The sequence below is a fragment of the Grus americana genome, chromosome 1 (genome assembly GCF_028858705.1).
Source record: "Grus americana isolate bGruAme1 chromosome 1, bGruAme1.mat, whole genome shotgun sequence".
In the NCBI taxonomy this organism is placed as follows: Eukaryota; Metazoa; Chordata; class Aves; order Gruiformes; family Gruidae; genus Grus; species Grus americana.
This window is the reverse complement of record NC_072852.1, coordinates 57,795,652-57,809,646: the sequence shown is the minus strand read 5'-3', so window position 1 is coordinate 57,809,646 and position 13,995 is coordinate 57,795,652. Positions and strand designations below refer to the sequence as shown.

The window sequence follows — 13,995 nt, the reverse complement described above, 5'->3', positions numbered from 1 at the left end:
AACAGAAAGAAACACTAAAACAGGCACAACCCGAGGGGGCCAGGGTGGGGATGGGGCACCTATGGAATCGCATAGTCCTTGGGTGCCGTGGCAGGAGGGCAGCAACAAAAGGCCATCGCTGCATAGCCTGATCCAGCAGATTCCATTCGTAGCGCATCTGGGGTTTGCGGCACGTAACTCTGCCAGTTTTGATCCAGACTTGTGAGTTTCAGGGACTGGGCTCATGAGTGCACCTGCCCAGAAGTGGCAGAGCCCTGTTGTGAGGAGTGAAGTATTTCTGTGGATCAACAACCCAAGGAGGAGGCAGGGAAGCCAGGACGAAGGTTCAAAGATCGATTTTCATTTTGGCAGAAGGTTAACGGTAGGGAATATGAATGCTGCCTCCGAGGTCCTGGATAGCTCAGTATATGAAAAGATGATCTGGAAACAAAGATGAACAATATACCAAACATTTTTAAGAGATGACTCAAAGCTATTGCCTCTTGAGGAGATCAGAAAGGACTGTAAGTAAAATGCAAATGTGGCAAATGGGTAACAACACACATTTGCCAAGGTTTAACTGGGCACATGCAAAGTCAGAAAAGAGAAAACAAATTGCACATAAGAATTACAAAGCTCCAGACAGTCTCGAGCAATGCAGGAAAGGATCTGGATGTCACACAAACCCTGGCTCTGTGAGTAGCTGCAGGTTAAAAAAAAGCACACACAAAATATTAGCATGCAGAAGGAAGAAGAGGAGAATAATATGGAAAATATGATAATGCTATTATGTAAATCAGTAGCGTGGCCTCTCTGGGAATACTGTCTGCAGTTCAAGTAAGCATTTCTCAGAAAGGGCTGATTAGGGGCATGGCAAACTCACTCACAAAGAGAGATCGAAATGATTGGGGTTGTTTATCTCAGAAAGGAAATGAACAAGAGAAGATTGGCATGGAGCGAGCCAGTCCGGAGCTTCTGGTTTTCTTCCTGCTCAATTCTATCGCTGTCATATCTGGTGTCGCTGAGAAGTGCATGAAGTGATGTGGCTCTCCTCTGTCACACACGGTTTGCTCTTTCTCTCACCCTCTCGCCCATGGGAGGCACGTCACATGCGGTCATGTTTTATATTTTGGAAGGATCTGGGGAGGAGGAGATGGCTGAGGAGGAGATGGCTGAGGAGGAGATGGCTAAGGAGGAACTTCCCAGAGTAGGCATACAGTAGAGAAGGCAAGGCTGAAAAAGGGGGATTTGCAGCTGGACAGAGAGGTGGAAGGACCTGACTTTGGGTGGCTCCTTCCATCTCCTCAGGCAGACCCCGGAGAGGCTGCCAGCAACTGCCCTTCTCCCAGAGCCCTTGGCACTTCCAGACCAGGCCCTGGCATTCCTTGGAGATAAAGGAGCTTGAATTTGATGTTATTCCATAAAAAGCATCAGGGTAGTCGGAGGTACCTTCAGACATGCAGCATTAACCCCCTGCTCTCTGCCTACCCTGAAGCACTGAAGAAGCCTTCTCTGTTTACCCCCACATTACCCTAGGCAGCCAGCACTCACAGCTGGAGACGGCCGTGATAGCCTGCGCTGTGGATGTCAGCTCACTGCGGCGTGCTGAACTCCCCCCTTCTCACATGAAGCCGTTTGATGGCATTTAGGCCTGTCAAAGCCAGAATGACAAAAGGAAATACCTATTAGTGCTCCAGCTATTCTGGGCCCTGGGGAGCGTGCTCGCAGGTATGCAGTGGAGCCATCGAGGCCGACAACTCGGCCCATTTCGCCACAGCACACAAAGCCCAGGCTGCTAACAAGACCTTCCATGGCGGAACAAGCCCGGTGTCCCAAGGTGGGTTCAGCGCGGGTGCCCAACCCGGCCTTGAGGGCAGCTGCAAGTCTGACAAGGAAAGGGGACATTCCCATCTCCACCGGGGCGACAGCTGAGGCCGAGGCGGGAAGCAGCTGCTCCACTCTGGGCCGCCCCTCCAGGCCGCACCGTGGGGGTCCCACTCGCCCCCTGCTCCCCTCAGCCCTTTTCCCCACAGCCCTTCAGGGTGTGTCCCGACTCCCACCCTGCCCCGGCCTCTTCCCCACGGCCATCTCCGCTGAGGAAACCGGCTCATCACCGAAGTCGTCACCCCTTGATGGTCACGGCCTCCTCAAACCTCAGACCAGCGCCGGGCCCAGCCTGCCCCGTCCCAATCCTAACTGGGAGCAACTGGGGGCGGCGGTGCCCCTCCCCGCCGGCAGGGGGCAGCCTCCCGGCGCGGAGCGTCCCCTCCCGCTGGCCGTACCGCGGCGGGCGCTCCGCCCCGCCCCGCCGGCAGGGGGAGACAGAGCTGCGCCGCCCCCGCCCCCGCGCGGGCGCACGCCAGCCGGAAGTCCTCCGCCCGAGGGACGGTTTGGGCCTCGGTGAGTTCGCTCTATGATTGGCGGGGCCGGGGTCACGACTCGGAAGCGGATCGGCCATGTTGCCGGGTGACCCCGGGAGCGGTGCTGGGAGGGAGGAGGTGGCGGCGGCGGCGGCGGGGTCTGTCAAAGGGAAGCGGTTGTCGTGAGGGACCCGGAGCGCCTCTCCTTTCCTCCTCGACCCTTCACGGTGAGTGGGAGGCGCCCGGTCCCCGCGGGACCTCCACGGGCTCGACCCCAGCCCGGGACCCCGGCAGGGAGCGGGAGCTGCGAGCGGCCCTGGGGCAGCCCCCCATGGGAAGGGCCAGGCCGCGGGGCCCGCCGGTTCCCCCACAACAGGGCGTGCGGCCTTGTGCCCTTAGAGAGCCCGTTATCCACGGTGCGCCGTTAGAGAGGCTGTCCCGTCCCTTCCTGGGTCGCGGAGGACAGCGGTCTGTGGGGCCAGGCATGGAGGGGGAGGCGGCGGCCGGTGCGTCCCTGGGGGAGGGAAAAGCTGATTCACATCCCACACTTCGTCACCCCTCTCTAGGTCACCCATCCACGCACCGTCCCCCATGGCAGCGTGGTCCCGGGAGGCTGTCCTGACCCTTTATCGGGCTCTGCTGCGCCAGGGCCGTGGGCTGCGCTACACCGACCGGGATTTCTACCTCGCTTTCATCCGCCGTGAGTTCCGCAAGAACCGGGGGCTGCAGCGGCTAGAGGACAAGGAAAGACAGCTGGAGAAGGGGCAAGCTTTCCTGCAGAGCAAACTCGGGGGCCTGGTTTAAAGATTCCCTGTAGCTCCTTTTGGCTCCATTTACTTCCCTCTTCTTTCCAAAATCCCCTCACCAACCAAAAGAGATGGTTAAAGCTCCCTGCCCACCGCTCTCTTGAAGAAGTCTAGAAGGTGCTTCCACAGGCACTCCAGGAGGGCTCTCCTGTTCTCTTTACAAATGCAGTAAGTCACAGGTAGGTCATTTACAAAGATATAACCATGTTCTTCATGCTACTATTACAGTTAGCTTTGCGAAAAGTGATGGGATTCCTGGTTCATCAAGGCAGGAATGTTCCTCCTGAGATTGTAACTTGGCCTTAGAAAAACTGAAGGGCAGTTTTAAACCACCCAAGTCAGGCAGGGTCTGAACCTTTGAAACTGAGTTGGAAAACAGATTTCAAGTCAGGTTGGAAGAGTTTCCTGGTGTTTTCATGTAGGTTCACTGAGGATCCACCTACGGGTATAGCAGTGGCAAAGTGCATTTTACTCCTGTAGTTGGGCAGGGAGACTCTTAAGTTTAAACATCAAGATCAGGTTAAATGGAAGTTGGAGAAAACAAAAGCACATGTGTAAGAAAATATTAATGTTTATTATACAGCTTGTATGAGAGTCAAACCCACCAGCCTTGACAGCAGGAATAAATGTCCAGTGAAAGCAAGGGAGCTGTTCCCGTTGTGGTCTCTACTATTGATTCTTGGGTGTCTTTGAAGTGTCTGGGACCAGCCGTTGTCCAAAAATGAGTCTGAGCGTGGATGCTCTGAGAGTGCTTGTCAAGTCTTAGGAAGATTCCAATTTGTTATGGACAAGCAGTTGACCATTCCTGCATTGCCTTGACTGTGAGCAAAGTTACACACATTAGATTGATAATAAGAAAATAAATTGGCATAAAAAGTACCGTGCTTTGGTTGAGAAACACCAACTAAAAGACCTGAATGGTTATAGAGTTTTATATAATATACAGGATTTTTTTTTCAAAATATTGCTGAAGTAAATCTTACTTTCTTTTTTTAAGAAGTATTAGGTGATTGCACAATTAAACCTGCTTCAATGATTAGAAGCCCCACATCAAATTTGGGATTTTTTTCTTCAGGTCAGAAACCAGGTCAGAGCTGGAACCAAAGAAATGCTGTCATTGCAGAGCTTGGTCAGTACTGTTCTGGTGTGTCTGGGAATAAGCACCTCCCTGAGGGAAGATAATTAAAGAGGCGACAGGGTTAGGTGGTCCCTTCCCGTGGCTCTGTGCTAAGACCCCAAGAGCTGTGAGCGTGAGGTGGAAGAGAAGGGAGTGAACTGTTAGGGCTGCATGTTTTGACCTGTTTAATGCTCTTGCTCCTTCCAGGTGAGATGGCAGGCGCTGGGCAGCGCAAAGGAAAAAAAGACGACAATGGCATCGGCACAGCCATTGACTTCGTGCTGTCCAACGCCCGGCTTGTGCTGGGCGTGGGTGGAGCCGCTATGCTGGGCATCGCCACACTGGCCGTCAAACGGGTGAGGATGCAGGACAGCGGGGTGGGACCTGAGCACAGGGGCACTGGAAAGGAGAAGTGGGAAACAAAAAGACACGGGATGCTGGCACTAGGCTGGGTAAAATGCAAACGTTGGGCTCTTAGTGACTCAAACCGTGCCTGGTGATGTTGCTTTAGATGTACGACCGGGCAATCAGTGCTCCCAGCAGCCCTACTCGCTTGAGCCAGTCGGGAAAGAGAAGCTGGGAAGAGCCAAACTGGCTGGGCTCCTCCTCACGCTTACTGACCCAGGACATGAAGACTAACCTCAGCCGCTCCCTGCAGACCCTTCCCACTGATCCTTCGGCTGCAGACACAGGTAAGGAGCAGGGTGATACTCCTGCATTGCAGAATCATCCAGGCCCATAAACCCTGTATTCCTTAAAAGGAATGCAGGAAAGAGAATACTCTGCCTAGCCCCAGATTTTGATGTTTTTCTTTTAAGCAGGTCTGCTGGTAACTCCTAGAATTAGAAGTCACATTGGGAACTAGTGAATAATAGTCATCTATTTGCATTCTTCATTCCTCTCATGACTTCATGGTCTTAAGCTTTATTGTCCCTCAGTCTTTTCTCTTTCAAGATCGATACTTACCTGTGCAATCTTTCCTCAGGAAAAGCCATTCCATTTCTTTAAAGGTCTTTGTTGCCTTTCTTTTGTTTGTTCTAGTTTGTTTGTGTTTTTTCAAGAGGGGAATATTCAAATTGTGAAGGTACTAGCAATTTATAACAGTATTTCCTATGTTATTTCTACTGTTTTCCTAACAATTTCTGTAATGCTATTTGCCTGTTTAGTGCTGCTTATTGCTGAGTTAGTCTTCATCGGGCTATAAAAAGTGACCTGCACTCCTCTTTCTGAGTGGGGTAATAAGTAATTTAGTGCTGGTCAGTGTTTGCTGTATGTGTTTGGTTGGTTTTTCTCATCGATTTTACTTTCTGTCCCTGGTCACTTCAGGAGATTTACACTTGGAGATTTAAAATAAAAATCAGGATCAAGTTTTTAACTTGACTTCCAGATTGTCTGCAAGAAAGTCGGCTTAAGGATGGCAATGGATTTTCTGCTGAGGAAATGTTAAATAATTAGACAGCTGTGTTAAATGGGGTCTAGATCATTTGATTGGAGTCTCCAAAGATGAGGACTGAGGAATAAAACCATTGATGATGGCATCTTGCATTCTTGACTTAAAAATAAATTAAAACTTAAGATGGAAAAATAAGTTTGGTTTTTTTCCACGAACAGGCAATGAGGTCTGGTTCTTTGTGATTTTGTGGGCTATTTCCTTTTCACACAAACCCTCAAATCTGTCCAAAAGACCCTAGTGGGACAAGAGACAGCAGCTGCTGAGGTTGGGCAAGATGGGTTTGTGTGCATCTTGGTCAGCCGTTCTGCATGTGCTGCATGGCCAAATGCCTGTTGCCAAACAAATGTGCAACAGCTGACTGCCTTAATGGGGCCACTGACCTGGGGGGTTTCTCCTGCACCCATTAAGTACCACAGCTCTTCCAAAGATCTCTGAGATCTGTAATTCTTCCTTAATTCTCATTGATAACCTCTGAAAATCTTGGTCCGTATTAATGCATCTATCTTTCAGACTTCTTTTGACTTTAGGAAACCAGTGAGAAAAAAAAAGACTTGGAGAATCTGTGCAGGTTAGACATTGTTTAATAATGCAGGCTGCAGCGTAAAGCGTTGTATTGCTGATAGGTGCCTAAGAGTATGCTCTGTTCCTTGGCCAGTGAAAGTCTGAGGGAGGTTTTTACTGGGGCTATGATTGCCTGAGTTCTGCTGGCCCCAAGATCTATCAGCTTACCATCCTGGTAAGTGTCGATCAGAGTCCTGACAACTATTTCATTTCCAAGCGGCATGAGCTTCTCAGATCTCATACCCTAGTCAGGACCGGGTTTTCCTAATAATTTGTAAGAGTCCATTATGATGCTAAAAAGTTAATGAGATAGTGATGGCTGTTCAAGAGCGTTTTATCTGCTGGTCTGGCATGATGTTAAAAGCTTCTGAACTGGTAACGGTGCGGAATTTTTGATGAAATCGAACTGAGGTACTGCCCACGTAGTCATTAAAATGACTTCCTTGTACACAATCTTAGTCTTGTTCTGGCTAAATTCCAAATCTAGTAACTTGTTTTCATCTGGTGTGATTCATGTAGTAGTATCTTTTGAAGTTTCTCAGCACCTCCCTGTTAACTGGTACCTGTGTAATGCATGCAAAATGTCTGCTGAAAGCTTTTTGAGACCTAGGAGGCTGCACTTTGACGCTGCAAGTTTTCTTCTGCAGATCAGTTCATGCACAGAGAAACACTGCAGACGATCAACAGTTCTCCTTCTGTCTTGCAGACTTTTTCCGACCCACAAAGCCCAAGCCATCTGCCAAGAGGAGTCAAGTGGAGCTGAAAAAATCCCGCCTTCGTCTGTCTCTGCAAGAAAAGCTTTTTGCTTATTATCGGAGGAAGGTAGCTATCCCAGCGGATGAGCAGGCCCGGGCCAAGCAAGCAGCTGTGGATATTTGTACTGAGCTGCGCAGCTTCCTACGTGCCAAGCTGCCGGACATGCCCCTGCGTGACATGTACCTCAGTGGCAGCTTGTACGATGATCTGCAGGTAATTCCTGGGGCCGCGTGATGGGTCATTATTCAGAAGGCTGACTAGGCAGGGGCATTTCAGGCTTCCCTCTTGGCAGTGCTGGCTCAGCACAACATTCCTCCGTAATAAGGCTCTTGGTGTCGCCTTTCCCACTGTGGAGCCAGGCGTTGATTTCTGCAATACTGTTTCAACAGGCGTGACCAGGCTGCTCTGGCTTTGTCAGCAAAGAATTTGCTTTTTGCTGTTTTATTTCTCTGGATTATCTCAGCCCTTCTTTCCTTCCTTTCCCTTCCCCTCTGTCTCTCCCTTTAGCTGTTTTTCTTGCTGTTTCTCTAGTAGATCTTTGTTTTTCTATCCCTTCTATCTCCTTCCAAATACACAATCTTCCCTTAGAACTCCTGTGTATTCATGTAGGTCTTCCCTACTCTTTGTTTTTTAATGCATGACAGACCTGGATTGGACAGCAGTCCCTGCTGCATATCTCCCTGATGGCGAGATGCCCATGGCTATAGTGAGTGATTCAGAGGCACACTTTTTTGTTTGTGTCAGAGCTCTGGAATGGAGTGTCGAGTGTCCAGTGAAACTTAGATCTGGGGTCTTAATCACATTGGTGAAGAGGGATCTTTTAATGACCTTTTTCCAAACAATGTGACAGACAGGGTGAGGGCAGTACCTTGTTGTAGCATGGGATAGTTAAACCATGGCAACTTAAGCTTTTCTAGAAACTTAATACTCTGCCTCCTGTTTTAAATTATCATGTGGTGTGGCTGTGCTCTGGGCCAGCTGCATCTCACATTCAAGGAGTGGACTTAGAGCAATAGGAAGGCAGAGTGATTCGTCTATATGCAGTCCATGTGAGGTCCTGAAGTATTTAAAGATCTCTAAATAGTACATGCTGTATAAGCACTAGCTTGGGTTATACCTTGGAGTTATCCCACTGACAATGGGAAATAGTCCTTCAGAATGTCTTTTGACAACGGGAGGCTGTGAATCCCACACAGAGAGGAGAGTGAGACAGCTGCATCCTTATTCAAAGTTACTTTGAGCAGAAGGCTATCTAAAGGTGGTGAATAAAACTGAGTGTGGAGAGAGAAAGCTTGTTCTTACTCATTTTTCTCTCTTGTGAAAGGTAGTGACAGCTGACCACATCCAGCTCATTGTGCCTCTGATGCTGGAGCAGAACCTGTGGTCGTGCATTCCCGGGGAGGACACTATCATGAACATTCCTGGCTTCTACTTGGTGCGTCGGGAAAACCCAGAGTACTTTCCCCGTGGGAGCAGCTACTGGGACCGCTGTGTGGTGGGAGGTTACCTTTCCCCCAAAGCTGTAGCAGACACCTTTGAGAAAGTTGTAGCTGGCTCCATCAACTGGCCCGCAATTGGGACTCTCTTGGATTATGTGATCCGTCCAGCAGCTCCCCCAGCAGATTTGACACTGGAAGTCCAGTATGATCCAGAACGGCATCTTTTTATTGACTTCCTACCATCCTTGACACTGGGTGACATCATCCTTGTGGCCAAACCCCATCGATTGGCCCAGAATGACAACCTGTGGCGACTGAGCCTGCGGCCAGCAGAAACTGCTCGCCTCCGGGCCCTGGACCAGTGTGATTCTGGCTGCCGTTGCTTGTGCCTGAAGATCTTCAAAGCAGTATGCAAGTCAAACCCAGCCCTGGGTCACCTCACTGCCAGCCAGCTCACCAATGTCATCCTGCACCTATCCCAAGAGGAGTCCGACTGGTCCCAGGACATGCTGGCTGATCGCTTCTTGCAGGCACTGAAGGGGTTGATCCGCTACTTGGAGGCAGGTGTCCTCCCTAGTGCTCTGAACCCCAAGGTGAACTTGTTTTCAGAGCTCACCCCCGAGGAAGTGGATGAGTTGGGCTATACCCTCTACAGCTCTCTGTCAGAGCCAGAGGTCTTGCTGCAGACATAATGGGGCCTTACGTAGGGATATCTTGATAGGGTTTAGCCAAGGTGGACTTTGATTACTGCGAAATATGTCTCCTCCACTCCTCTCTCTCTCTGTCTCCTTTTGGTTCATTATTATTTCCTGCTGTGGAGTTGGTGTTCCCACTGAATTTCTTGGTGCTACTGGTCCATTTCCACCATCTCTGCCCCAACAGGTACCCATTGGCTAGGGAAAAGAGGCTAAAACTGCAGCTTTTAAACATCAGCAGAATTTATGCAGAGATCTTAAGTGTCTACCAAAAAAAATAAGCCAAGCTATGCACTTCTTTCTCCTGTAGTACGCTTACTGCAGCGAGTCCATTTTGGTCTGAAGAAGGTGGAACTGGGCTGGTTAAATCCAGTGATGATTTTAGCAGACTTGCATTGAGGTCCTTTCCTTTCCTCCAATTTGACTTTGTCCCGTGTTTCTTTTTCTCTGCTGTACCACACTGTCTCACTTTTCTCTTTTTTCTTTTTTTTTTTTTTTGTCCCTTTGACCCAGTTGTGTAGGGCAGACTGAGATGTTTTGGATAGGGTTGGGTTTTGTATTTCTGAGCGGATAATGATTACACTGGAAGTTTTTATGGCTATAGAGCTTGGAAGAGGAGAACACCCATGCCCATGGCTCCTGCTCCTACGGAGCCTTCTCATCCTTTGCAAGCTGGGTTCAGGAGTAAGGGCTATAGCTGGTCCAGTCTGCTGAAACACAATCTCCAGTATGGGCAATTCTCACTGAAGCTGTCGCAGGGGAGGAAGAAACCTCTGTGGTCTGGCCGTGTGATGAGGCTGAAGGAGCAGGGCTTGCCATTCCTGCCTGGCTAGATCTGCTGGGTGTTGCTGGTAGGAATGGCCCCAGGAATGGAGAAGAGGGTGGCTCCTTAGATGTCTCTGGCCTAGAGGAAGAGAGGCTGATTATGGGAGAGCGGTGGGAGACACACATGGGAACGAGGGTTATTTTTTTTTTCATCTTTTCCCTGACAGCTTATGGTTGTTCTGTTACAGGAGGTGGGAGCAAGACTGCATGTCTCAAAGGGCTTTGTAATAAGGACATGTAAGCCAGATTCTCACCGGCTATAAGTCTCTGAAGGTGATAGGACTGAACTGGTGTCATCAGCAAGTTTCTGTCCCATACACTCATACTAGGATACATATGTAGAGCTGGCATTGAGAGATACGTTGGCTTTGCCATCTGCTCTCAGCGTGTGTTTTTAGTCCCCTCCCCAGCCACCTCAGAACTGAGGCTGTCCGTCCCCTTCCTCATTCTCATGTACTGACTTTCCAGTGCTCCCAGTGTGTCATTACTCTTAGAAAGCTGGTGAGGGCACAGTTTCCCATTCTGTCTGGACCCATTGGTAACGCAGTTCTGCCCACTCCTGTTAATGGCTGCTGTCAGGCCATTCTCCCTTGGCTGCCCTCCCATCTGCTGCTGGACTGCAGTATGGCTTTCAGAGGGCAGCTGCTGCATGGTCGGTATCTCCTACACTAGCCACATGGATTCTGTATACTCTGCATTCAGCCTTCTGGCCTCCTGCCTTCAGAAAAGGGGAGGGAGGGTGTCCTCTCGAGTCTGGGGCTGTCTCTCTCCTTGTAGAAACATACTTGCCTTTCCCCAGCTTTAGCACCATTTTTTCCCCTTGCTGTCCAGCCTCCCCAGCCGATGGAGAGGGTACTGCAGCAGCAGAGTTTGGAGGGAGCAAGAATCCTTTTCTCCTCCCTTCCTCTCAGGGCTTCCACCCCCCCACCCCCCTTTTGACAGAGAAATTTCAAGGTGAGTTTCAGGAATGGAACCACTGAGGGGAGTCTTTAGCCCTTGCTTTCTTTTTAGAGGCAGTGCTGGTGAGATGAGGGAGGGAACATCTTTCTCGGACAATCCGTCCATTTTAGCCAATGTGTCAGATAGTATTCCATATACAGTGGTAACACAATGTTACATTTTAAATTATTTAATCCTTAGGGTACTGGTATTTTCTGGACTGCCAGATGCGTAATTTGAAGTTTGTGTGTGTATATAAAGTCTGTAGTCTATAAAAGGTTAACAGAAATTGTATGATTTTGTGTTTTGTAAGTTTTGCAGCAGTCAGTGTTGGTCAGCTGTTGATTGCTCTTCACTCTGGTTCCCAGATTTTTTCCCCCTCTTCCTTTCCCTGCCCTCCACTGCCTTTCTGATGTCAGCCTCCCTTACCCTAAAAGCAGACAGATGAGACTTGGAGCCTATAGGCAACTGGGGGAAATTCCTCATTCTCTTAATTACTTGAAGGTCAACAAAAATATTAAAATATCTGGGTTGTCAGGAGTTCCCTGTAAGTTCTTTTCTTCAGTGTGATCTCACCCCTTACTTGGTGCTGACTCCAATACCATGGTCTTCACACAGAATTGCACGGCAACATGGTTTGGAATGATCAAAACTATAGATACAAGGAAAGGTGAGACATAAACAGGAGGAAGCCAGTCTGAGCTGGCTTGAGAACAGTTGCCACGTACATATCTGTATATAGAATTTTTTACACGAATGCTTTTACTTCTTCCTGGCAACCTACTGAATTAATATTTTATGGCCATTTCTTGCTGCTATTGAGCTCAGTTTGTGTATCAAATGGAGACTGAAGCTGCCTTTTTGCCTTTTGTGTAGACTTTGCTCCACTTCACTTGAATCACTTCCATCCCTTCAATTTTGCCCTCCTGTGAGCTAGCCACAAGCCCGTTCTCGGGAGGCAAATGCTCACTTCCTACAGGCAGCCACCACAGCGGGCAATAGCTGCCCTGGCAGTGGCAGTCTCAGCAAAGGCCAAAGATGTAATAGGTCACAGGGACACTGCAACTAGGAGTATTTCAAGAGCAGGGTCAGGCATAAGGGGCAACAGAGGCAGGGAAGGAGGGGTAAAGTAGGCATGGAGGAAGCTTACAGTAGCGCTGCACCCAGCCTGTGGGTCAAGCATACTGTTGCAGAGTCTTTCAAACTGGCACCTTTCAGTATTAACTGCAGTACATGTGTTGATGTACAGCCCGGAGGGCTGCCTTCCCTATAGGTAGGCTCCTTCCTAGTCAAAGCTGTAGCACAGAGCAGGAGGACCTAAAGCTGAATGTGAAAAGGGCAGCTCCCAGCCATCTTCCTGGCAGGGCGGCTCAGAGACGAATTGATTGTAAGAGGCCCAGAGTGTGCGTTTGGTTGGTTGCTGCCTGGGCTCCAGGAATGCCTCGGTGTGTTCTGCTATAGCTTAGCTCACACGAGCTTCCCATGAGATCATCTTATTCCCTGTAACCACAGGGCGAGGACCAACTTGCTCAGCTGTGGGGTTTCACTGCTCCACCGCTAATCCTTCAAGTTAAATGGATTTCTTTTCCCGTGTTTAAAAGCAATTATGGAAACAAGAGGCTGCTTTCTGCCTCCTGGTGAGCTGCCATCAAGGCCCTCACTCTTAGCATGTGGGTACTCGCAGAGAGAAGTGAAGCGATGATGCCTCATCTCTCCCAGGCCTGGAGGCTGTGGATTTGCAAAGGGGAAAGTCTAAGTGCATGGTCTGTGACAGAGTGCGTGAAATTCTGAAATAAAATGACTTTCCACAGTAACCTGGTTGTTTATGGTGTGTTTATAAACAAAGGAGCATCTCTCTGCTTTTGTCTCGGTGCATCACCTTTATGCTGACAGAATTCTGCACCACACCAGTGCTTGGGGACGGCCATGCCCCTTGCTGATTCGCTTGCTTTCCCTTTGCAGCCCTGGGTGCTCAGCGCTCTGCAACTTGTCTTGAGAGAGCAATCAGCTTCGTACGGCAGCATGCTGGCTCCTGGCAGCCTTCACACCAGTCACAAGATGATGCGTAATTGCGGTGCCGTGCCTCCCATCCTTTCTCCAATAGCCTGCGTGCCCGGACAGGCACCTGCTTTTCATGTGGCTCCCCTAGACTTCACAGGCTTCCGTGCCTCTTTAATATTAAACTTTCCTGTGCAGGCTCCCCCACCCTTGCTCAGTCACAATGTGCCAATCCTCTTCCCCTGCCAAATGTGCTCCTCTCTTGTCCAAGCATCAGCCTTGAGGCAGCAAGGAAGCTGCTGTGCCAGGGGCCTGTGTCTGTTCACAGTAAGACCTGGGTTTATGTGCCTACTTGGGAAAGTGGGGCAGAAGCATTGGATGCTGAGTAAAGCATGAAACTGATGCTGCTTTTGATGGATCCCGGGCTCCTTAATTCTGGGAAGACATGCTGCGGTGACAGCGTTCTCCTGTGAGACTTGTTTTAATGAGGACTCAGCAATTAACATTTAACTCTTTTGGAGGATATGTTCTGATACAAAGGGAGTCTACATCTCTAACGTTTTTTGCTGATACCCCTTGCCTATGTCGTTTTCTTTTTTTTTACTTTTAATCTGTTCTGTGGTAGAAACAGACCAGATGCGATCAAGCACGTTTCACCTTGTATGGAGCCTTATGGGAACAGTAAAATGAGTTGCTCTGTGGAATCTCTGCCAGGTATTTTTGCCCCACCTGCCCCCCCGCAAGTTAATGCCCCTGGAAAGCCTAGAGCTTGCAATACATGTTTAATACATGCAGTGGTTTGCACCATTGCATAAAAGTTGTCCCGGCATGAATAGGGAGGAAAGATCAAAAGATACGGGTTTGTTTAATGTAGAGGAGAAATAATTGAGGGGAGTCATGGTAATTATTTCAAGTATGGAAAAGTTTGCTACAAAGAAGAAGAGCGTAAATGGTTCTCCAGGCTGCAAAGACTCAGCGTCAATTTTGTTCCTAGCCTAAGGAATAAACAGCTTAGGAGGAAGGTGAATTTTGGAAAAAGCAAAATGTTTTGCGTGCTTTGTTATATA

General features: G+C 49.2%; 2 protein-coding genes across 3 annotated transcripts; both read left to right on the top strand.

Moving 5' to 3' along the window:
- The first annotated feature begins 2,122 nt into the window (after positions 1-2,122).
- LOC129196677 (MIEF1 upstream open reading frame protein) lies at positions 2,123-3,152 on the top strand. The gene is made up of 2 exons (XM_054804507.1): positions 2,123-2,566; positions 2,906-3,152. Exon 2 carries the CDS (start codon positions 2,931-2,933, stop codon positions 3,141-3,143), a length of 213 nt encoding a protein of 70 aa, XP_054660482.1. The 5' UTR covers positions 2,123-2,566; positions 2,906-2,930; the 3' UTR covers positions 3,144-3,152.
- Positions 3,153-3,186: 34 nt separating this feature from the next.
- Positions 3,187-12,741, top strand: MIEF1 (mitochondrial elongation factor 1). 2 transcript variants are annotated; one of them, XM_054804473.1, is made up of 5 exons: positions 3,187-3,324; positions 4,470-4,618; positions 4,774-4,954; positions 6,983-7,245; positions 8,357-12,741. In XM_054804473.1, the coding sequence occupies exons 2-5, from the start codon at positions 4,475-4,477 to the stop codon at positions 9,161-9,163; spliced, it is 1,395 nt and encodes a 464-aa protein (XP_054660448.1). In that variant the 5' UTR covers positions 3,187-3,324; positions 4,470-4,474; the 3' UTR covers positions 9,164-12,741. The 2 variants fall into 2 exon arrangements, with proteins under 2 accessions (XP_054660448.1, XP_054660440.1); XM_054804465.1 differs by lacking the exon at positions 3,187-3,324 and adding an exon at positions 3,409-4,274.
- The last annotated feature ends 1,254 nt before the right edge of the window (positions 12,742-13,995 follow it).

Excerpts from the sequence above, each read along its gene's own strand:
- LOC129196677 (XM_054804507.1), top strand. The coding sequence starts at position 2,931 with ATGGCAGCGTGGTCCCGGGAGGCTGTCCTGACCCTTTATCGGGCTCTG.
- MIEF1 (XM_054804465.1), top strand. The coding sequence starts at position 4,178 with ATGATTAGAAGCCCCACATCAAATTTGGGATTTTTTTCTTCAGGTCAG. Across the intron at positions 4,275-4,469 it reads TGCTGTCATTGCAGAGCTTG|GTGAGATGGCAGGCGCTGGG; the intron begins GTCAGTACTGTT and ends TGCTCCTTCCAG. Across the intron at positions 4,619-4,773 it reads CCACACTGGCCGTCAAACGG|ATGTACGACCGGGCAATCAG; the intron begins GTGAGGATGCAG and ends ATGTTGCTTTAG.